The sequence below is a fragment of the Dermacentor silvarum genome, chromosome 8 (genome assembly GCF_013339745.2).
Source record: "Dermacentor silvarum isolate Dsil-2018 chromosome 8, BIME_Dsil_1.4, whole genome shotgun sequence".
NCBI lineage: Eukaryota > Metazoa > Arthropoda > Arachnida > Ixodida > Ixodidae > Dermacentor > Dermacentor silvarum.
This window is the reverse complement of record NC_051161.1, coordinates 166,856,980-166,881,406: the sequence shown is the minus strand read 5'-3', so window position 1 is coordinate 166,881,406 and position 24,427 is coordinate 166,856,980. Positions and strand designations below refer to the sequence as shown.

Here is a 24,427-nt window from a genome sequence, read left to right as displayed (position 1 = left end):
CGCTGGTGTCAGTGGGAGCTGCAAGCTTCAGCCAGCGTGGGAACAATGACAAGGTTTCATCCTGTCTCGCCTTTGCGGTTTCGCAAATTCGCCATTTCGCTAAGCAATAGTGCGCTATAAACGCAACAACTCAATACAGCTGTATGAAAAATTCATCCTGGTATTGTACGTGCCAAAAGCACAATCTGGTTACGAGGCACGCCGGGAGCTCCGGATTGATTTTCACCACTTGTGGTTCTGTAACGTGCACACGGTACGCGAGCGTTATCGGAATGCGGCCGCCGGGATCGTACCCGCGACCTCGAGTTCAGCAGCACAACGCACATAGCCACTGGGCTACCACGACGGGTCGCGAGAATCTTTAAAGCCACAAAGATTAGACAAATCCATGTTAGTTCCCATTGCTTTCAGCTCAACGAATGCTCAACGAATGCTAGACCACAGTTTCCGCTAGTAATTATTTCAACAAAAATATATGCTTGAGAGCTGGGTGTTGAAGCGAAATCTTTTCGGGTACGGTTCGGGTTCAGACTTTTCGGTTTAGGTTCAGCTCCGGAGCAACCACATTAACGGTTTCAACCGGTTCAAAGCATCCTGAATTGCTTAATTCGGGTGCAAATGGGTTCGAAGGAGAACAAAAGATTGTTCGCGTGCCTCCGGTTGGACAACGCGCGACGCTTTTAGAGAAACGTAGTTCCCTTGGCTACTAGTTGCGCAAGGCCGTTTTCTTTTGCGCGGGCATTAACTTGAAAAAGTTATCAAAATATGATGCGCGATACGCAGTTGTATCTCGGGGTCGCAATTTGTACATTCCGTGAGCTTTTTGGTGCCCTGTGCGCATATATGCAGTGGTTTACTGCGATACAAGTTTCCCAAAATTTTTCCTTCAATTTTTGAAGTTTCCCGTGCTCGTTGTCCAGACTGTACAAAATGAATCTACCATTGCGTACTTGAAATTATTGTACTAAATTCCAAGAAAATACTAATTCTAATAATAGTGTTGAAACCCATGTATTAAGTTCTAAGAGAACATGTACTACCATGGTAAAGCAGGCTGCTTGGATATATCGTACACAGCTAAAGAACCGAGCATGAAAACAAGACAGGACGAGTAAGCCGACTGTGCTCGACTCACAACTAGGTGCATTCCGCACGAGTTGCGCACCAGTGATGGTGAATGTGCATTGTACGGTGATTTGAAGTGAACTGAGGCCGGCCACCAGAGGGGTGATGCATACAATCAAAAAGGCGGCTGTCAACTGGCGATAGACAGTTGTGCGTGAACAGGACCAAATATTTTCTTTTTATTTTGACCATAGGTAGTTTACATGTTCAGTAAATTATGGTTGCCTTCGAATAAGAAATAAGGCCGATGATTTTTATTTTTGTTGTGATTTAAGGGTGACTCCATTTAAAGGAACAGTGGGGTTGCAAATTCGGGTAAAAGGATTGGCATGGCTATTGGCGAAGTTTAGGAAGCATGATTTGTTGGTGCTGATGGTGACTTTTGCACGACACGCCCAGTGGGATCTAACATGAACGCCTCGTGTGTCTTTGCTTCATGATCCGAGAGGTTGGTTGCAGAACTGACGCCTACCTGCCGTCGGCCTGTGTTGACACACAGAGCGGTAAGGAGAGATTTGAATAAGAAAAATCGGGCAGTGACACTTAAGACTGCTTACGTGTGGGAATACCGTTTGTAGACCTTGGAACGTCATGAATGCGCTCATTTTATATGCTCATGACGCGGCGCCACCTCCTCCCCATTGGCTGCGCCGTCACATGCCCGATGACGCAAGCACTAGGCCACACCTTTAGTCAGCCAAATGGCTGTGACGTGACGTGTGCAATGACGCCCGCACTAGGCCCACTTTTAGTCAACCGGAACCGTGGAGCCGCCGTGGTGTCGGGGAAGCGTGCTCATCTCACACTCCGGAGGCCCATGTTTGATTTGCACCCAGACCAAAGTGTACGAAATTTTTTTAGAGCCATTAATTTACTTTGTTTACAGGAACCTCCCTGAAAAATTTTACATCAATCAGATAATTTTTTACTTGTTTTTGCTCTGCGCCGTCGGCCATATTTGTTACTATCTTTCGGTCACGCCGATGTATTTTTGCGTAATGGGGCCCATAATGGTTTCGCATTAATACGCCATAGTATAGGACTTATTGGTGAGCCCTTAGGACTTCTAATTGAAGGTGTGGTTCACGTCTCACTTGCGCTAGAAAGGTAAACAATAGTTCAGCGTTTGAGGAAATATTTTGTTAACTGATGACAAATGTTTATAGAGCAGTTACAAGATATGAAAAACTATAATACTGCGGGGATGCAAAACGCTGTCGAAGGCACTTTTGAAATCGATAGAGATGAGTGAAGCCCGTATCATTTTACTTTTAATTTAACCGAGTGTATTACAGAGCGCGTATAAGGCGAGGAGCGTATACGCTTCCCATGTGTAAAGCCAAATTGTCTAGGATGGAGTAAATAGCTAGAGTGTAGGAAATGGTATCTACGGGAATTCAAAAGTCGTTACAAGATTTTGAATTCATTAGATTAAGCCGGTATTATTAGAGTGAATTGAGTGATCGGTTAGGTTTTCCTACAAAAATAATGCTACCTTTTCGCTGACAAACAGAAAAATGCATTAGTTTTAAACAAGAATTCAATATGAAAAACAAAAATGTCGGTTGCTCACGAAAAATAATTTTCAACATGGGAAGAGTGAGCCCGTGCTGTCCCTGAGTAGAACGAGTATTACCCAAGTTTGTTTTATTTCTCCAGTGGTGAAATACAATGTGTTAGTCTAATTGTGGTCAGCCATTAATTGTCAGAATCAGGTGTATTAATCATCGTCAGTGAATCTACAGATATTTAAGCGGTCAAAAACTTAGCGGAGACTAAAACACTTGTCATGAAACGACCATCCGAAAGTGGAAGTCGCTTGGCGCTTGCTGTTTTCCAAGTTATAATTTCTATGGGTGGCCGGATGTATTATGCTGCCTTAACGATGTGCAAACTCACTTGGAGACCAAAGTTTCAGCAAGATAAATGTGCACTTTATAAGTGGCAAAAGCGTCACAGTATTGAGATTTGTAAAAGTCCCCGAATTTGGGTTCTGTTATTTTTCGGATACGCCCAGGCATTGGCCTGCTGTGTTTACGTTAATCGTCAAATCTGGCGCCCACCAGAAATTGCTCCCGCCTGGACGTGGAAAAACTGCTCGTGAACAGTTTTACGCAAGCGCCTGAAATTAATGTAGCATTTCTTATAAAAATCTTGAGAGCTTCTTTTGAAGGAAGGGGAGTTTGCTGAACCAAATGGAAGCAATTAGAATTATAGAGCGATTCAAGAAATTTTTGCTTTCCAAATTTTGTAAAACGTTTTAGTTGAGGCTTGTTTTGACATAAAAGAGAGAATTTAATGTTTTGGTAGTAAGACAATGAACCAGTCCCAGCCGCACGAGGCGAGAACAAGAGATGCTGACTAACGTGCATCCATCCAGCTGTGAGGAACGTGTGACCGAAATGCAGGTTGGGATCGAGGGTTGTTGAGTATGCTACGAGATGGTTGATGCGAATTGTGACGACCAGGCGTTAATAAAGCCCCAAATTTAGTCTTTCGCATTGAAGTCGCCGGCAATGACTACAAACGAGCGCATGATCTGAGTGATGCAAACTTGAATTTGGTTGAGCAATGCTTCGAGCGAAGCAAGGGGTAGTGCATAACCGGCGATTATGACAAACGTAAAGTCGGGCACTTCGCCGCTACGACCAATTCTGAGGTGTGAAATATAAATATGTCTCATCGATTAACGGGTGCTAATAAGTTTAGACGGTACCCGTCGACAATGCACAACAGTTGAGTCAGCCAATGAGGTCACAGTGGTGTGCAGCGTGACTGTTACGTGCGCTGCGACGAATTCACACAAGAGACCCTGTCGTCCGCGGCCTGCACGCTCATAGAATTTCAGCAAAAAATGGCCCTGCACTGAACCTGTGGTCGAACCGGTTCGGAACGGTTCCTCTAAAATGTTCCAGTTCGGTTTCGGTTCCAAGACGACAGAATACGTGGCTTCGGTTCGGTTAGCGCCCGCGAACCGAACCTCTGCCCGCGCCTTGGCGCACGCGCAGAGGTAGTGCTGACATAGTACGTACCGACGGTGTCGGGCTTGGTGGCGTGCAGGTGCATGTAGCCGCTCTCTCGCAGCAGCTGCATCACCTTGGGCCAGAGGGGAAGCGCAGAGGCGGCCACCAGCTGTTCGCCGTCGCGCAGCACCAGCGACGGGAAGTAGGAGCCGACCAGCAATTTGAGCATCACCAGCGGGCTGAACTCCACATCCATCATGTTCATGTGCGCACCCAGCACTCTGCACGAAGCGGCACACCGTCAGTTCACAAGCAATCCTCTCCTATGGTGGCATAGTTAGCCGGCAATTGTTCAGCCTGAGCATCTCACACGGCGTTAGCAAGAGTGTGTCAAGGGACGTCTATCAACACCGTGTCTCGAAGAAAGGTGTAGAACTGGCTGCACCTTTGAAGCTCGCGAGTGTAAGACCTTTCTTTTGTGGATTGAGAAGCAATGATTCCTCTGAAAATGTGCTACCTCGGGCAGGGCCTCTTACATGTGATAGCGTGCATATGGTTCTCGCGCCTGTGTGCGCACATGATGGACAAAACTACTTTCTCCGCACAACAAACACCTTCTGGAGGAGAAGCGCGCGATTCTCCTTGTTCTATACGTGGCATATATGCGCGGGTATTTTTAGACACCCTTCATTTTCTCCTAATATCGGCGTCTTTAGGAGCATTAATTATCAAAATGTCAAAACGCCGTGATTATCGGCGGAAAGAGATCCAAACTACTTATGCCACTAACCGAATTAGATTTTGTATCATCTAGAACCATATAGTGATCCATTTGAAGAGGTACTACAAAGTGAAGTGTAGTAGCCGAGGAATTATGCTTCTCAATATATACGGAAGCTCATACCGGGTGACTTGATTCTTATGGAAATATTTTTAAGTAATAATTAAGCGATGCGAGCGGTCGCATGCGTCCGTTCTTTAAGTAAAATTCGCTCAGTAACGTCTCAATTATTGGTGTTCAAGCCCCGCTTGCAACGGCAGTACTGCAGCGAGGCGTCGCAGTAAGATAGAGCAATTATTTACAAAATTCTGATAATGCCAAAAAATTTGCTTTTTTTTCGCTTCGGTTCCCGAACAGGGCGGACAAGCAGCACTTGCGCAGCTGTGTGTGCGGCGGAGTGAGCTTATATTGGTGCAGTGGAGTTCAAGCGACTACATTCACAACTACATTCGCTTGATACAAATGCATAGTTGCAAGCAAAAGTCTGAAAGCCGTGGATGCCAAACATGTATTCTTTTTTTCCTATGACCTAGGCATGTAGGCTGCAATCTAGCATTACAGCCTGCATGCGACTGTACGACCGATGCACTGGATTCAAACAATTTCAGGCTGCCACGTCTGTGCTATAAGAAACTAATTTTTCGCTAATGACGCTGTCTCGAGACATTTGCTCGCGACCGTATGTTCCTGTGCCGTTCGTGGCTCGGTGTTGCGGTCACAAATACCTATTCATGTCTGCAGACAACTTCTGGTGTTGGTTTCCTGTGCGTGGGTATATTATTTAGATGGTGAAATTTTAATAATTTATTATGTATTTGACACCCGTGTGACTGCATGGTGCGCTTTCGTCTTCCACACGCCCCAACTCGCTGTCATTCGCGTTGTACATAGCATGACTTTATTTGTTGTATATACCGGTATAGGACAGCCAATGTGCAGGATCTTTTTTTTTTTCTCGTGTCATATTTTGTTCTTTTCGTTTGTTTAGTTCTCTATATTTATGAGATAGCAGCTCTTTAGCGGCCAAGCGTCCCGTGTCATCAAACCAACTTGCGAAATGCATAGAAGGGGTGCAAGAATGACCCGGCAGATGGAGGCAAGCTGCTGTAACACGTGGCTTACCTGTCAGGATAGTAGGTGGCCATGAGCTTCGCAATCATCGCTCCCCAATCCCCTCCCTGCACGTAGAACTTCTTCCGTCCCAGACGGTCCATAAGTTTTACGAACACCCGGGCTGCCTCAAGACCATTGAAACCTGCGCAGAGTTCAAGAGTTGTCACGACTTGGTTCGGGAGCAACCTATGTCTGCATTTAAACTAAGAGTGCTGGCTGTCGTCGTAGGGTACCCAGTGGTAACCAGAAAACGCTGCCTTCCAAATGGTTGTCGTCATTGCTCTCTGCTAAAATAAAGATGGCATGATAACACTGGCTCCCAAAGCGCCGTCAAGGCTAGGCTGTATCGAAGATATGTGTACTTTAGCTATACTAATATTCATATACTCTGTATATCTCGTATAATTGCACATTTGGCAAGACGTATACCAGCACTTGTATTTTAATTCGATATATCAGTGGAACTATAGCGTATCTTAAAAAAACAAGATATCCCTATCACAGAATCAACAAAGCTTACCCAGTGTCACCGAAGGCTAGCAAAAAACGACAAGCAAAACTTATTTTAAGCGACAATTTTATGTTTCCTCGTGTTTTTATAATGAAAACCTATTAAGAATATGAACGTTTTATTAGTTAAATCGGATTTAATGGCACAAAAGTAACTTATGCTAGGCTGCGTGCCAGCCACGAAGTATTAGAAAATTAATAATAAAAGCAGCAAAAGCTCCACTGCTCTAAAGTTTACTAAAAAATAAATATTAAATTAAAATCTGGCATTTTATGTGCCGTAACCACGATCTGATTATGGGCACGCCATAGTGAATGACTCTGGATTCATTTTGAGGATCTCGGTTTCTTTAACGTGCACCTAAATGGACGGTACACAAGTGCTTTTGCATCTCGCCTCCATCAAAATGCAGCTGCTGCGGCCGGAGTCGAACCCGTGACCTCGAGTTGAGCAGCGCACCCCAAATAACCACTGAATCATCGGTTATGTGTCCGTGACAGCGGACTGACCCCACGAGATCATTATACCTATCTTTATAAGCTTTCAAAGAGACTAAACATACCTTCTAGAAATAACTCACCCTGGAACGCATGCCAATTCGACGTGTCACTGGGTAAACTTCGACGAAGTCTTGCCATTTAAAGATCACGAAGCGTGCCGGGTTCCTTCCAACCGCAGTGACCACAAGTGCAACATCTACCCTCCCTGTTTGTTTGCATCCGCCAGCATCGCTATATGGACGCTCCGTGTACCGCCCTCCTCAACTGTCGTGTTCCGCGGCATGTCACAGTTGAAAGGCGCTCGACCGGTATCGCCGATCTGCAGCAGCACAAAATTGTGATCTTTGCGGGTTCTTATCACAAATTGGTGAAAGTCCAAGACTGTTCCTGTGGAAGCCAGCGGCCGACAAAGCATCGTCTGTCTTCGAAAGTCTGCAACATCGCATCAAGCGTGTCTGCTAGCAGCTGCTCAATTTGGAGTGGCGCGAGCCGGAGTGCCCTGCTTGCTTGCAAGTAAGCGAGCTTTATTTTTGCATTATTTCAGAAGCTACAGCGAGGCCATCTTTCCAAGGGCTTCAGCAGTTTTCAAAAGCTGCTCCGTCAATGCACAGATGGTGGTTCGTCTTTAAAACAACGGAGGCCTGGTGTTTCTTGCAGGCTTTCATATTTCAATGTTGCCATCTTTAACAGCGAATTAATTATGGGGTTTTACGTGCCAGAACCACGATCTGATTATGAGGCGCGCGCCGTATTGGGAGACTCCAGAATAATCTGGACCGCCTGTGCTTCTTTAACGTGCACCTACATCTAAGTACACGGGTGTTTTCGCATTACGCCCCCATAAAAATGCGGCCGCCGTGGCCGAGATTCGATCCCGCGACCTTATGCTTAGCAGCCCAGCACCATAGCCACTAAGCAACTACGGCGGATCCTTTAACAGAAGATGCGTGCTTGGTCAGCGCCGAAGTGCCCACCATATGTGTGGTTGCCCTTCTTGAAAACATATGACACATCTCCAAGGTAGAAATGAGCAGTATAAATTACGCAGCACCTCATTTCGCTACATATGATGACCATACAGGGCGATATCGAGATAGGCAATCGCTGATCATATTACAATGCAAAGATGACAGCGGAAGCACATGTATTTCCTGCTTCAACCAACTACCGAACCGTCTTTAAAATGACAATGATGTTTATTTGCATCAGTACATGACGCGAGGGGCATGCATAAAAAGCTGCCACATGGACAGCTTGACGAAGCCGCCGACCCCCCCCCCCCCCCCCCCCCGCATTGGCGTTTGCGCGACGTTAGCACACACAGAGGCAGTACATCATTGTTTACAAATGCCATGGGCACAAAATTTGAGCATTGCGAACCATGCGAAACAAATAAAAAAAAGTGTGCTCTAACAGGGCGTAGCAAAAACATCTCTAACCAATAAGGACAAAAAAAGCAATGATAGGCATAACGGTATCGCAACTGATCGAAAAGCACAAGGGCGAGAAAGATATAATCAAAAACACAAGCCGTAACAATAACATTTCTCATATAAACTAAACAAATGAAATAACCAAGAATATAATCTATACAATGGGACTAGTTAGTTTCGATAAGGAGAAATTTGCGGAAGCCAGGGAAAACAATCTAGTGCAGGCAGAAATAACTATACCGAGCTTTCAAAGAGGTATTTTCCAATCCATTGGTTTCGTTGTGTAATTTATTCAGTTGCCTTGGCAGGTTGTTACTAAGAGTTTGTTGTCCGTAGGTCATTCTACAGTTAAACCTGGATATAACGAAATTGACAAATTCCCGAAAAACTTCGTTATAAAGAGGATTTCGTTATATGCAGGTGCGGCACGAAAATTCGAAAAATAAACGTTTACCGTAATTCCTCGATTCTAACGCGCCCTCAATTGTAACGCGCACCCGTTTTCCGTTTTCGTCGAAGCACTCATCCTCGGAATGTCACACCAGGTACCGGATGCGTGGACGCGTGTCGTTTCGCACAAGCGCGAGGCATCGGAAACGAAGAGCGAGCGTCACGATGGCGTCGTAGCGTCGTATAGTGTTACAGTAGAACCTCGCTGTTACGTTGCCGGGGGCTGCGTTTTCCGGGCTGTTACGTCGTTTTCGACCGGTTCCGGCACAGCTCCCATAGAACTCAATGCATTGGTAACCCCGCTGTTGCATCGCAACTGTGGGACCGTTCCCGCATCATACGTCGCGAACTGCCACCCCGCGCCGGCCCGAGCGGCCACTTTGACTTTTCATGTCGCTTGGCTTGGTGGCTTGACGATGGCATTGGCCGCCTAAAGTGCCGGGGGCGACAACTGTGACGTATTTTCGGTTTCCGCCAGCAAAAGTATGGCCCTTGAGATCCGTATTTGCTATATAAAGATGGTGTCCATGACGCGTTGTGGCCCTAAAATTGGTTTTGGCTCATAGATATTCTGTATATAAGGGTACGGCCACGCTAGCGGCAAAAAACGCGCGCGTCATGCAGCGAGCGGCAAGTTGCCGCGCGTCAGCGCCTTGCCGCGTGCCCACCGTGGCACGCGAGCGGCAGCGCGATAAGGGGCGCGATCTTGTACGCGTTCCAAAATGGAACGGAGGCGGTCCGTTCCATCGAGCCGCGCACGATTATTCAATTTGATCGTCACGGTTCAAATTGACCAATCGTGTGCGGCTCGATGGAACGGACGGCTTCCGTTCCATTTTGGAACGCGTACAAGATCGCGCCCAAGATCTCCCGCGCTCTCCGAACGGGCGAGCAACACTGCGAGCGCTCGTTGTTTCATGCGAGAGACGACGATCGTCGATTGAAAACCCGGCGCGGACCGGCGGCGTTCCGGTTGTGATGGCTCCGTGACGTCACCCTCGTTGCTCATGACTGGTTCTTCATCTCGAGGCACGCGGCATTTACCGCAGAACCCATTTCTCGCGGCACGCCGCAAGACCCCCGATTCCTGCCGCTTTTGCCGCGCGTTTCTGACGCGCGTTTTTGCTGCGTGTTTTTGCTGCGTGTTTTTGCCGCTAGCGTGGCCGTACCCTAAAGTCCAAAGGCGATAACACAGTCGCCGCGCGCCGTATGCTGTATGTGCGAGTGAAAACATGCGAGGGGAGCCGACGACCGCGTCTAAATCTCGCGCGCGCAAGAAAAGCAGGGAGGAAGCGCGCCTTCTTCCGTTGCGCTCGAGGCACCGGCGAGGAAGCGAGGGGGGAGGGATAGTGGGGCAGCGCGCGGTCGCGCAGGCCGTATCTTGAAAGCGATCTGCGTTGGGGCAGAGTCTAGCAGTGTAGGTGCGTCGGCGGCTCGTAGCTTGGTGCGTGCTATGTGTTCTCGCCGTTCAGTTTGTGTTGAAGCGATATACAACAGCCCGAAGGTCACTTCGCTCGCTTCTCCAGCGGCGCTTCCACACGCCGCCAGCGTTTGACAGCGCGTGTCCGCGCTCATCGAGTCTGATGTGCCACAGCGTGTACCAGCGCGTCGGCAACATCAACTGGAAAAGGAGAGAGTACCGGCTTGGCAGGCTAGGCCAGCTACAGCAAGCGGCAGGATCAGTTTAGAATGAAGGGAGGGGGAAAGGTCACGCCCGCGGCGGCAAGATCGCCGGATCGAGGGATGCAGGGCTGCCTCGCACACGCACGCACGCACACGTGCGCTCGCTTCGCATTCCATCGCGGCGGAGAAGGTGCTTCCGGTTGCTGCTCGCGCAAAAATGACAAAATTTGGGGCGAAATCTCTAGGTGGTCGGAGGGGAAAATTCGTTATATCGATGGGGTCTCCCGCTGCCACTTCGTTACGTAGAGGTCTCAAATACATGTGCTTCTATGGAGTAACGGCGGGGAATCGAAAAACTTCGTTATATCCAGGAATTCGTTATATGGAGGTTCGTTATAAGCAGGTTTAACTGTAACAATTTCCACTTTCCAAAACTCTCTCGTCCTTGTCTTATACAGTTAAGCCTGCTTATAACGAGCCTCCATATAACGAATTCCTGGATATAACGAAGTTTTTCTATTCACCGCCGTTACTCCATAGAAGCACATGTATTTGAGACCTCTACGTAACGAAGTGGCAGCGGGAGACACCTTCGAAATAACGAATTTTCCCCGCCGACAACCTAGAGATTTCGCCCCAAATTTTGTCCTTTTTGCGCGAGCAGCAACCGGAAGCACCTTCTCCGCCGCGACAGAATGCGAAGCGGCGGCGTCGCGCTTGGCGCGCTTGAATTCACGGCGACTGCGAGGTGAGAGCGAGCGTATGTGTGCGTGCGTGCGAGCGTGCGCGAGGCGGGCCTGCATCCCTCGACCCGGCGATGTTGCCGACGCGGGCGTGACCTTTCCCCCTCCCTTCATTCAAACCTGATTCCGCCGCTTGCTGCAGCTGGCCTAGCCCGCCAAGCCGGCACTCTCCTTTTCCTGTTGATGTTGCCAAAAGAAAGAAAAAAAATTTTTTCATCGCGCTGGCAGCGCCACTCTTTGGTTACTGCGCAAGTCTCTGCGCTCCACTTCACTAATTTGACACTAGGTGGCACTATACAACGCTACGACGCCATCGTGTCGCTCGCTCTTCATTTCCGACGCCTCGCGCTTGTGCGAAACGACACGTGTCCACGCATCCAGACTCCAGTACTTCGTGGGACATTCCACGGATGAGTGCTTCGACAAAGAATTTAAACCAAAGAAACGCAAGATATTGAACTTGTCTGCAGTTCGCTTTGAAGATAAGCCCGCGCGGGCGCACACTTTTTCCACATCGTAGATCGCTTTCAAGATACGGCGGCCGCCGCCGAAGTACAGTGTACTAGAAGGGGGCAGTGGGCTTACTCTCCGGCGGAGGCTATGCGATACGGCGGCTCCACGAATGTCGCAAATATGAGCTTCTCGATAGCCCGAGCGGCGGCGCTGGCGTTAGTTTCAATGGAACATGAAAAATATGTGACGGCTAAAGGTAGCAGAAATGCAGCTGTGATGAAAAATAGGGCACTGTGGAATTACAATAGGTACGAAGTGGTGAGAGGGATTTGGAAAGGGGTGATGGTCCCTAGTTTGACTTTCGGCAGTGCGGTCCTGTGCATGAGATCAGAGGTTCGAGCAAGGTTGGAAGTTAAGCAGCGAGGGGTAGGTAGACTGGCTCTGGGAGCACACGGAAATACGCCAAATCAGGGGGTACAGGGTGACATGGGATGGACGTCATTCGAGGGCAGGGAAGCTAGCAGCAAGATAGAATTTGAGGAGCGATTGAGAGAAATGGCAGAAAATCAGTGGGCAAGGAGAGTTTTCAGTTATTTGTACATGAGGAATGTTGATACAAAATGGAGGAAGCTGACCAGAAAACTGTCAACCAAATATTTGGACTGCAGGAGGGGTGCAAACCAGGAAACAGCGGTTAAGAAAAAGGTTAAGGAAACAGAGAGGGGACTGGAAAACAGGGATGCAGACGAAATCAGCACTGGGAAAATACCGAACTTTCCAGCAAGAAATTGCCAAAGAAAATATCTACGACAATTCTAGGGGAAGCTCTTTGTTGTTTGAAGCCAGGACGGGAGTATTGCGGACTAAGGTGTACCGAGTCAAGTACGTTGTGCTGTGCGTGTGGAGAAGAAGAGGAAACGGCTGAACACCTCATACTTTTCTGTAAAGGGCTAAACCCTACAGTGCAAGGCAACGGGGCTGATTTTTTCAAAGCATTGGGGTTTAGGGACAGTGAAGGCAAAATAGACTTTAAGCGGGTAGAAATAACCAAACAGAGATTATCTGATTGGTGGATAAAATCAAGGCAGGGGTGAAATTTCACCCACCACAAAGTACAAAATATGTTAATAGTCATGGCTAGGTGGCGTATGCCACCGTCCGGTTTAAAGGGTTCAGCCTCATCCATCCATCCATCCATCCATGGAGCGTGGATGCGACGGCGCAGCTGCCCAGTGCCCGCCCAATGCCTGATCATATTAGTTGGAGTTGCTGAGCTGCGTTGTTTTTTCTGTGGACGTCTTCACGTGGGTTTTTTTTTTCCTACAGTGTTTATTTCGCACATAGCCTGCAAGAGATTAGTATGCTTTGCAGTAACTGAGCCATGCCGCGGCATCGACAAAATCACTGTTACGCGCCTGGGTGCCAAACAGGCTATGTTTATGTGAAGGATGGGCCGAAGTTGTCCTTGTTTGGCGTCCCGAAGGATAAAAATAGGCGGAAAGAGTGGGAAAAAAACCTCCATAGAGCTGACAATTCCCCTGGACGATACGAGCGCAGTATGCGAGCTTCATTTCGAGCCACGTTTTGTGTTCAATTCCACCGCAGTTCCTGATCACTGTGAATTGTCTTTCTCTTTATGGTCTAGTTAGGTCAGTTAGCGAAAGCAACTGTGAGGAAGGTACACTTGCCTCCTTACTGGAAGTTGACTATCTCAAAGCATCATGTGACCGAAATGAGTGCAGTCAAACTGCTGCTAGCACTACTGCCACAGAGGCCACACAAAACGTGGTACCCCAGCATTGCACGGGCCTGCGGGCTTCGAACGACCATAACCAGCACGTGGCCAGAAGCGACTCGAGGCTCACTTACCACATTGCGGGCTATATTGCGCGGAAGTGTATTGTCAATTCCAGCACAAAATGCCAAGAATGCCTAAAGCTGCCACTATGACGCCACCAGGCGAAAGTTTTCAACTTGCCCGGCTAACAAACTCCTTTGATCAAGGAGGCCTCCTTTATCCCTCCAGTCAGCTGTACGGCTTCGTGAAAAAGCTAGAGGATCTTTTCACAGAATGCTTCTGTCAGAGTGAGCCACACTCGGACAGCTTTATGGACATGCTGGCAGTTGTTAAGAGTAAGCTTCCCCTCGAAGTTGGCTGCAATGTGCACGCTCTTAGCCTCACAGCTAAAATTATTAGTTTTTACATTGTCACACGTCTGCATTTTTATGTGAAAGGAATTAACTGGGACAAGGCGGGAAAGCGGTAGAGGGCCAAGCAGCTGAAGTTGAGCCGTTGCACATGAATTGAAGTGCATGAAACAACGTCTTGCTGTACTTGCAAATGAAAGCTTTGTGTCAGCAACAGCCCTGTTATCTTCATTTTGCTCACCCTTATATAACTGTACATAAGCATAGGCCTGAGCCTAATTGTCAAGTGAACTAGTTTTCACTTTTTGTTCAGGCCTCCCTCCATTTCTTTATGGAAAAAATAAACCTGATTTGATTTAATAAATGTGTGCCGGCGTAATGATGGTTAATAATAAATGCAGAAGGCTACTGTGAAGCATGGAACAACTAAAGTGGAACAATGAAATATTTCAGCCATATATAAAGATTCATTTTGGCTAAGCAAAGGCACAAGCCTGGTTAGCATGCCGGATGTCTTTTTTTCTTTTTTTTTTTAGCCCAGCTGGGTAGTATGCGCGCACCGTTTTCTGTCTGACAAAATTTTACAATAGGTCGACACGGCATGAAACCGTATATTTGGTCACCCTCCCTTTCATTCAAAATTTTCTTTCAATTTTTTTTACGATTGCCCGATAATTTGGAAAATTCGAAGGCCCCTTCCAAATAAGCAAAATCCGTCAGCGACGACCTCTTTGCACATAAGGTTTAATAGTTAGAATAGGCAGCAAATTGCCCAAGAGTTGCTGTCTTCATTTTCCACAAGGTACTATTATGGCAAATATCATGTGGCCTAAACAAATATAGTGCTTGCTAAAGATATGTAAAGACTCTCAAGTATGCCAAAATTTAAAACAAATAAGAGTGTGTGTGAACTGCTTCGAACTGAAACCGACAGAAACGCAAGGAAAATCAAAGCTTCTGCAAGCAAAGCTTCCATTGAAGTTGCCAGTGGCGCCACCTCTTGGATGCGACGCTGACTGCGTCAGAGGAGCGGCCGAGTAAGCCCACTGCCCCCTTCTAGTACACTGTAGCCGAAGCACGGTGTAAGAAGAACAGGTGATCCGACGACACGGCGACCGCTGCTGCGCAACGCGTCTCACTAATGGTGGAGTTTCACGTCTGCACCGCTGCACGGCAGCACATGTTAGGAGGCTGAAAAAGCGGGAAATTCAAACGTGTAAATGATTGTAACTGTACGTAAAGCGTGTTTAAATTAATTAAAACTAATTTTTTGACTATTTCTGTGTGCCACTATACTAATTGAAATCCCTCAGGCGCCGAAACAGACGATAATGTCTCCGGCATTTCGGGCGCGTCGCTGGATCTAGCAGACGGCGTTTGACAATGCCTGGAAGCAGTCGCAGAAAAGTGGTGCGGGCAGACGATAAGTTATCTTTTCTTAATATTTTGCAAAATTTTCTTTACCGTTGAGCAATCACTCACCCTTGTTCTCGGTAAGCGCTTAATAAAGTGTTCCCGTGATATACATAAAGGAAAAGGACGAATCCGTTTAATCGCAACAAAGGGAAGGAAGAAGAGAGATTTGCCGTTTGGGCCGCGACGTTGCCTGGCGGAGACGGATCTAGCCTGACTATGGGCAAGTAGTGTTTCGTTCCAAACTGCAAGAGTGGATATCACTCGTGCAAAGACAAAGTATGTATGTTCAGTGTCCCTATAGAGACGAGTCGACTGCAAGCATGGCGGAATACCATGCTTGCAGTCGACCGAGTCCTGCGACCAGGGGACTACGTGTGCGAAAAGCACTTCGACCCAATGTACGTGTCAAAAACATGGACGGCAATCCACAACGGAGCTGTTTTAGCCAGCACGACCCGAAGAGCTTATCTAGCTAGAGATGTTGTGCCGACTCATTTTCCGGCTACTTCAGACTACACTTTCAAAGAACTGTGTTCCGTGACAACTGACGCCTGCGAAGCGCTCCCGAAAGAAAGAGCAATCGGCAGAAAGCACAAGCGAAAAAGAAGAAACAGAAAGCCAAATGTAGTGAATCACGAGTTACTGGAGCTAGCAACTACGTGCCAATAAAAGACGGCCAGAGCCAGGATAGCGAAGCCAATTGACACAGAACAGACTCAGCTGACGGCAAGCGCAAATCAAAACTTGAAGGCAGTAAACTACAAGAACCGCAGGCAAAAGTATATGTGATGCAAGAGACAAGAGCTCAAGAGACTTATCGTGTGGACAACGAAACGTTAGCCATAGCAGCTCAGCAGTCTACAAGACCTCACAAAATTCAGGACTTCAGGGCCGCATCACATGACGGTAACACCGATAGCATCAACTTCAACACGCTCTTTGAAAATCTGTCTCGCCAGGAATAATGTCACAGCTGGGTATGTATATTCTACATCGATAGACTTCCTGTCTGTTGGTTTGCAAGTTGCTCTCATTTGTTTTTCTGCTGCCTCGTAATTTTGAATAAAAAAGCAAGAAAAACGATCGGCGTCTTCTATCATGAACATTTTATTAAGGAGCACGCGTATAAGGATATACGCATGCAAGGTGCCGCATGCTTCATAAGAAACAAACAGCCTTTAAATTGGTGCTTTATGGACCCAATACTATGCACGGAGCCTGCATGGGAAACGCGCAAACGAAATTTTCGTTTGTCTACAGAACAATGATAGCACAGTTCACCGCATTACGCGAAAGCGCTTATATATACACTCAGGAGGACATTGTACGCGGTACTCTCCTACGCACTGTTTTCGCATGAGAAATGAAAACGGGGACGCAGCATATATTGACGACAGATAGCAACTCGTCATCGAAACGTAACTTGCAAAATGAATTGTCAGCTGCTCCAACAAAAATGCGGACTGTTAGCGCCGCTTTGAGCGAAATATATGCTTTTGATTTTGAAATGCAACAAGCCTAGCGACACTCTTAAATAATTCTTTAAGCTTTCGAGAAATTAAGATGATAACCTCAGTATGAGAGCGTTAACACTAATAGGCGCTCTCAAAAACACAGGCTCAAACAGCTGAAAAACGCGCGCTCAGGGTATGTTTACCCCCGGCCCCCGACGCCCAGCCTCCTAGTCGCGTGCGCCACCGAGCGGCATCCCAACATTAGTGAGACACGCCGCGCGCTTCCGTCGGATCACCTGGTCTTCTTACACCGTGAGCCGAAGTAAACGCTTCCCTTTCTCGCCTCGTCCGCTGTGCCTAGCGCAGAAGCGGGCTACCGCCTCGCCCCCCCTCCCCCCCCCCCCCCCTTCTCCTTGCGCGCGCGACCCCGCAAGCTTTCGCTCCGTATGGACTCCAACCCAATTTTATTCTTCTGTAAAGTTCCTTCTCATGATCAGGGTCCCCTGTGAGTAATCGACCTAGATAAACGTACTCCTTTACAGACTCTAGAGGCTGACAGACGATCCTGAATTCTTGCTCCCTTGCGAGACTATTGGACATTATCTTTGTCTTCTGTATATTAATATTCAACCGCACCCTTACACTTGTTCTCAATCATTTCTTGTAATTCGCCCCCATTGTTGCTGAATAGGACAATGCCATCTGCAAGGTTGTCATCTGCTAAGTTGCTGAGATATTTGCCGTTGATACTCACTCTTAAGCCTGTCACCTTTACTTGGGAGTGCGGAGAGTTACGAGCATGCGCTACTCTCGATGGAGGAGAGACACGACCGGCGGCATGGCAAACGAGGATTTAATACGTACAGGAGCGATGAACGCACGCAACACACAACACTGAAACTGAAACTCAAACTAACGGCCCGCAAAACTAAAACTATGATTTCACAAAAATCTTCACTCGAACTTAAATAACAAACTCAGATCAAATAGCAGCTACTGAAAAAAGGACTATCTCAGTTCCGGAGCCTAGCTCCGCCTTAGAAGTCTCTAGGTCAGTCCTAGCGCGGGTTCGTTAGAGTCTAGCCACCCTGCATCCGGCCTGACTGCGTCGCAATCGGAAACGTGGGCTTACAGATCGTCGTCGCGAAGTTCTTGTCGAACCTGCGTCGGGCTCGTCCGCAGCATTGAGGGTGTCGTAGGTGTCGACGCCTCGCGTTGTTTCTTTTGACGGTGGTGAGCTCGTCGGTATCTCGTCGGTGATGTGCCCGTTAGCGATGGCGTTCGCCGTAGCTTAGGCCCACCCGCCTAGGCCTAGCGTCGGGATGCGTCGCAACTTCTTCAAGAGTGCCGACGTGGCGTCCCGAGGAGAATCAAACGTGCCGGTCTGCCGCAGAAGGGGGAGCCTCTCTGGGGTGCCTGGTCCTGCCGTGAGAAGCTGCAGCTCGTCCAGGAGCCTCGCCCGAACTTGCCGAGGTCGACGGCCACACCTTGGACGGCCAGCGTCGCAGACTCAACCAGACCCCCAAGTCTCCCGTCGCCAGAACATAGCTGGAGATGCGACCTTCCTGACCCGGTGCCACGTTGAAACTCCACGGACAGCGCCGTTCATCCCTCGACTATGCCTCGGTTCGTGCGCCTCGCGCGCTCGCGCCGTTCCGAACACCAGGCATCGCGTGCTCCTCTTCTTTTTCGCGCCACCGGCGGCCTCTTACATGTGACATAGGCCCCCTTTTCAAGAGTTTTTTCTCAAAAAACTGCTCACTCTTGGCGTTCAGGTGATGACTGTTGTGGAGTGCCGTCAAGACGAAGTAGAAGTGGCGCGAGTACTGGAGGAGAAGAAGAAGAAGTTCAATAAAATGGAGGAACGGCTTTATCCGTCTCCGTTGAGTTCTTTACATTTTGGCGCAGTCGCAGAGGATTAAAACTAGTGCGCGTTGAGAAGACTCGCCGAACGGGAAGATGGACACGCCGGGTAGCTACCGTCCCAGGGACAAGAGCGACGCTGACTCGGGCAGGTCTTCTACATCGATCGAGCCGCTCATCGACGTCACCAGCAAGGCAAGCTCACGCGAGTGTCCCTTGACAGAGAGCGGTACGGCTGAATTTCGCAGTTTGATGCACCATGACGAGAACTACTGTCAGACACCGTCCAATGAGTCACCTTCTGGACAGAATACCATATCTATTATGATTGGCTTACTGCAGATGCAGTCAAAGCAGGTTGAGCAACAGTCACAGCTCTTGAATATATTGAGCCAGGCGGCATTACACAGAGCCGTTCCAAAAGGTGATGCCATTAAGCCGGACCATTTTGATGGTATATCAATGGCTGCCACTACGTGGATTGGCTTTTATGAATATGCCTGCCAACAAAATCGATGGGATTCGGACGATGACAAGATAAGAAACCTCAGGCCATTTTTGTCGGGAATTGCTAAAAAGTGGTTCGACATGAGAATCTTAGACCACCTTAGTGACACTTGGAGTCAATGGAAACAGAGCTTCCTGACATCGTTTGAAATTAACCAGTTAGAACGGTGGAACAATGCCATTTTGTTTAGACACAAAGTCGGAAGCCTTCAAGAATACTTTTATGAAAAGCGAAGGCTACTCCTGCTCGCTGACGCAAACCTTCCTGAGACATCAATTGTGCCACTGATTATGCTAGGCATGAACAAAGACTGGCAGAAACAGCTGCTGGCCAGATCTCCTAAGACCGTCGAGGATCTCTTGCTCGCCCTGAATAACGTTGTACACTCCCTTTCGCATGCCGACCGACATGTAACTACGCGGAAGAAAGTCGAAAATGTTGGTCAAGTGGACGCCAACAGCATAGTAACCCGAGAGCAGATGAGCGCAGAAGCGAAAGAGATATCACTTGGGAGTGAAAGGGTGGAAAGTCAACTACAGTGTAGGGACAGTGCATCTGTGTCATACAACGACAGAGCTGTTGTATATTTATTGAAGACAAACCTTCTTCATGCCGAAATGAAAATTAATGGCAGAGGCACGCATGTGCTAGTGGACACAGGAGCGTCTGTGAGTCTCATAAATGAGGTCCTGGCAGACAAAAGGGAAATCCGACAAGATAAAGCAGTGGAGGTGCAAAGTTACGACGGCAGCAGAAGAATTCTGCATTACTGGACAACAGTGATTGTTAAATACCAGAATCGGACAATCGAGGTTAAGGCACTTGTAATGAATGACGTGAATTTTTCTTTCATACTGTCAAGGCCGGACATGAGGCGCCTTAAGTTAAACATATCTTGGAAAGATGAATTAACTATCGACTCAACTTTAGAAGAAAACTGCTTGGCACAAGAAACGCAGGTTAGGACGGTGAGAAACGCAGACGAGATACTGACAACGTATCCTGAGCTCATCTGCGTTGGAGCGTACCCTCCTGCTACTCCTTTCCTAGAAGTTCCATTCAAGCTGCGAGACACAAATGTAGTCCGCAAGAAGCCCTATCCGCTATCTCACGAGAAGAAAGTATGGCTCAAAAATGAACTGCAACAAATGCTAGATGCTAACATCATCAGGCCCTCGACATCCCCGTTTGCATCACCTATAACAATTGTGCCTAAGGAGGACGGTACTTTCAGGTTGTGCACGGACTACCGATTGATAAACCGACAGACAGACTTGTTTCCATTTCCTATGCCACGGATCGATGACATAATTAATGAAACTGGAGGATGTGAGTGGTTTTCGCGAATCGATCTCTGCAAAGGTTATTGGCAAGTTCCTCTACAAGAAGAATACAAGAAGTTTACAGCTTTTGTTACACCTTTCGATGTGTACGAATACAACAGGCTCCCATTTGGCTGGAAGAACTCGGGCGCCTGGTTTCAAAAAATGATGAACAATGTTCTATCTGCTTGTACCGAACAATTTTGTAACGTCTACGTGGACGACATAATTGTGTACTCTAAAACAGAGGACCAGCACGCAAAGCATTTATCACAGGTTTTGGAAGCACTGAGTAAAGCCAAGTTGAAGATAAATGTCAGAAAAAGCGAGTTCTTCAAGCGGTCTGTGGTATTTCTGGGCAGAGTATTTGACGGCCACACGAAAAGCACCAAAGCAGAGTCTGTCGAGAGGATAAAGACATTGCCTCGGCCATACGATTTGCATTCATTGCGAGTTTTTCTAGGTCTGTCTGGACACTTTCGAGCCTTCATACCACACTATGCCACCATGACGAAGTGCTTGACATCTCTCACACAGAAAGGTGCACCGTTTGTTTGGAGTGAACATTGCGAACAAACATATCAAGCACTTGTCAACATCATATCTTCAGATCCGGTCTTGATACTTCCGGACTTCGAAAAACCTTTCGAGCTCTGCACGGACGCATCACTTTATGGAACTGGGGCTGTACTCTACCAACGGGATGACTCACAGCCACCAGCGCGCCAACTCAAGGCTGTGGGTTATTACTCATACACATTTACGAAAGCGCAAGAAAACTACCCTACTACGGAAAAAGAAGCACTTGCAGTGGTAATGGCTGTAAGGTACTTCCGAACCTATCTTGAAGGTCGACAGTTCAAGCTGTTTACGAACAACAAAGCACTTACCTATCTTCTCAATCTCCCTCAACCGAAAGGCAGAATTGCAAGGTGGATTAACGAACTGCAGCAATTCACATTTGAAGTGACCCACAGACCAGGGGACAAGCTACCAGAAGCTGATGCATTATCGAGGCTGCATATTCCATTAGTAGCAAATACGGAAAAAGTGTGCGCCATCGGCATCTGGGAGGGAACAGAGGAAATTCGACCACAGGGCGAGAAGTTTTACGTGCCAGAAACATCCCGGCCAAGAATCTTGTGACTTTACCACGACAGCGCCGAATCGGGTGGGCATGACGGATTCTCAAAGACGTTCAGAAAGATAAACCAGCGCTTTACCTGGGAAAGTATGAAAGAAGAAGTACATGAATATGTCCGAACTTGCCACCTGTGTCAAATGGCTAAAGCCAAATACAAACCTAGAGGAAACGAAATGGTAATTCCCAAGTATTCGAGCATACCCTTTGAAGTTGTCCACCTCGACTTCGCTGAAGTCAAAAAGAAGGGGGAAGGCGTGCGGAGGACGCAGGCTTTCCTTGTCGCCATTGAAGAATGTACAAGAATGGCAGCAGCTAAATGTGGAAAGGAGGATGCCAACTGTGTAATCGCCCTAATGGAACGCGTCATCTTCAAGACAACTAAAGTATTGGTCTCTGATAATGGACCTGCTTTCCGTAGCGAAAAGCTCAGAAGATGGGCCGAACAGAGAGGCATCACTCTAAGGTTTTCGACTCCGTACCATCCGGAAGGCAACGCACTCGCAGAAAGGTTAATTCGCGACCTCAAGAAGTATTTGGATCTATACCCTACCTTCCCTGGTGGATGGAAATGTGCCTTGGAAGCTGCAGTGACTCACCACAATAACACCTACACGGAGGGGTTGGGCTGCAGTCCATACTTTTGTGCAAATGGAACAAGTCCTTGGCTTCCTGCAGATCATCAGTTAGGAATCGCCGGCCGCATTATTCTTCTAGAGACCCCCAAGACAGCCGAACAGCAAATGAAATATAAATGTGGAATGAAGAGAAACTTCGACAATAGGCACTATCATAAGTTGCCTGTGGTTGAACCTGGAAGTTTTATACTCGTCAAGAAAGGACTGAGCGGCTCCAAGTGCCAATTTAGTGGTCCATACATGGTCACCAAAACGGCAAGCCATCAAGGAATCCTCAAGTCAGTGTACTACGAGACTCCGGCGAAGACAATCGAAGTTAGCTCCGTTGGGAACATCATCCCGTACCATCCCAGGAGGGATGGAGTCAGAGGCCCCGGAGAATGTGGAGTGCCGTCAAGACGAAGTAGAAGTGGCGCGAGTACTGGAGGAGAAGAAGAAGAAGTTCAATAAAATGGAGGAACGGCTTTATCCGTCTCCGTTGAGTTCTTTACAACTGTGACTCCTCGTAGTAACATTGGTGCTGGTTCATTGAAGACTCGATGCACTACACAACACCACACTGTTGCGCACAACTCACCGGACACACTGTTCACCGCGTTTAAGAGTTCACTTTATGCACTTTTCACCACCTAATGCACTTCACTCAGCTGTTCACAATGTCCACTACTTCAGTGTTTCGAAACACTCTACATGAATAAACTTTGCATTACAGCATGTTTTACAATACTCTACCTACTCTATATCTACATAGGTACTGTTTCACTTCTTTCCTCTCTATACACATTTACAAGTTCTGCAACCTTCCCCGTGCCAGTCCTACATGGTTTTCCTTTTCGTTCTTGCCATTGCACCTGCCCTATTTCGTTTCCATCTTCCGCGCTTGCGCATTACACGTTTAGGGCGATTTGGGTATCTATCTCCTTCGCCCTTTTTCTCGGAGTCCCAATGTTCCATCGTGTCTGGTGCATGATGCTCCCTGGACTCAACTGCACCTATCAACTTCCTATCTTTCTGAGGTGGAACTACTTCTTTCTTTACTCTCTTCTGCTCTTCGGGTATATGGACCTCGATCGGGATGTTGTCCATCCTCTTATCCCGGTTAACCTGAATCAAGGGCTCTCCGGTCGTGAGCTTCTTTACGGCGTCATGGGCACTATCTAGTCTGCCTGTGCCCTTCCCTTCAGCAATCGTGCACACACTCATATTCTCGTTTTCCCCTTAGCCATAGTCTTTTGACATACATCACATGACCTGACGTATCTCCTCACGTCGCTCTGTACCCCGATCCCAAAGAAATCTGTTATTTTTTCTAAAGTGTCTTTTATTCCCTGGTGGCCTGCCGTTACGTTATCGTGCCCTAATTTCAGTACTTTCTGTCTCAGTTCCTTTGGGACCATCAACTGGTGAACCTCTCTTCCCGAATTGAACACACACCTCCGGTATAATAAGTCGTTCTTCTTGAAAAACTCCACCACGTTTCGACTTATTTGTCTTCGTACTACTTCCCCTATCTTCTGTACGCACTTCTGCAATGATTCGTCTTTCTCCTGTAATTCCTTGAACTCAGCGACCGTTATGTTCAACCCTTTAATGTTCGTAACCGGTAATGGTTTTAAGGGCTTAGTACTTTTACTCCTGGCTCGTGTTTGTACTGCCGCTGCTACCTCTACCTCAGGTGACTCCTCTTCTAGCGTTTCTGGCTTTTCTCTCTTCTCTAAATCTTATGTCCTCTTCCAGTTAGGGTCTGGGTCATCCGCCCTTCTCACCCCTGATACATTCCCCAAAATCAAATCAGAGAATCTTCTACACACCTAGCTGTGACCAATCCCGTAAAAAATGGTGTCGAAACTTGAATTTGCGCCTCTGGCAAGTACTTGACAGACCTGTCCGCCAAAATGACTGGTTTGAAATAGCCGGTCATGTTCTCTGACGGCACCAGACTTTCCCTAACCAATACTGTGTTCGCCCCCGTGTCTCTCAAAACTGTGGCCCTGCGTCCTTGAACTTCTCCCTCCCCCACGGGCATGTTCTTTTCTCTCGGCTCACCCTCTTTACCTTTCATCATACATGCAGCTTTGTCTGCCTATCCTGATCTGCATTCGTGCGCTCCATGCCCTCTCTTTTGACATAGCTGGCAAACCACTGGTGGACCACGTCTACTATCCTTCACCCGACAGTTCATTGCTATATGTCCCAGCCGGTTACAAAGAAAACATCTTTGGGGCGTCCCTTGCCTGTTCAT

At 47.7% G+C, this 24,427-nt stretch overlaps 1 protein-coding gene across 3 annotated transcripts in view; it reads right to left on the bottom strand.

The window, feature by feature from the left end:
* Positions 1-24,427, bottom strand: part of LOC119461825 (epoxide hydrolase 1) — a 118,028-nt gene that overhangs the window by 5,759 nt on the left and 87,842 nt on the right. For all 3 annotated transcript variants that reach the window (XM_049672275.1, XM_037723198.2, XM_037723199.2), the window contains exons 5-6: positions 5,992-6,124; positions 4,158-4,369 (exon numbers count right to left, since the gene is read on the bottom strand). In XM_049672275.1, the coding sequence (XP_049528232.1) occupies positions 4,158-4,369; positions 5,992-6,124 (345 nt within the window). The remainder of the gene's footprint in view (positions 1-4,157; positions 4,370-5,991; positions 6,125-24,427) is intronic.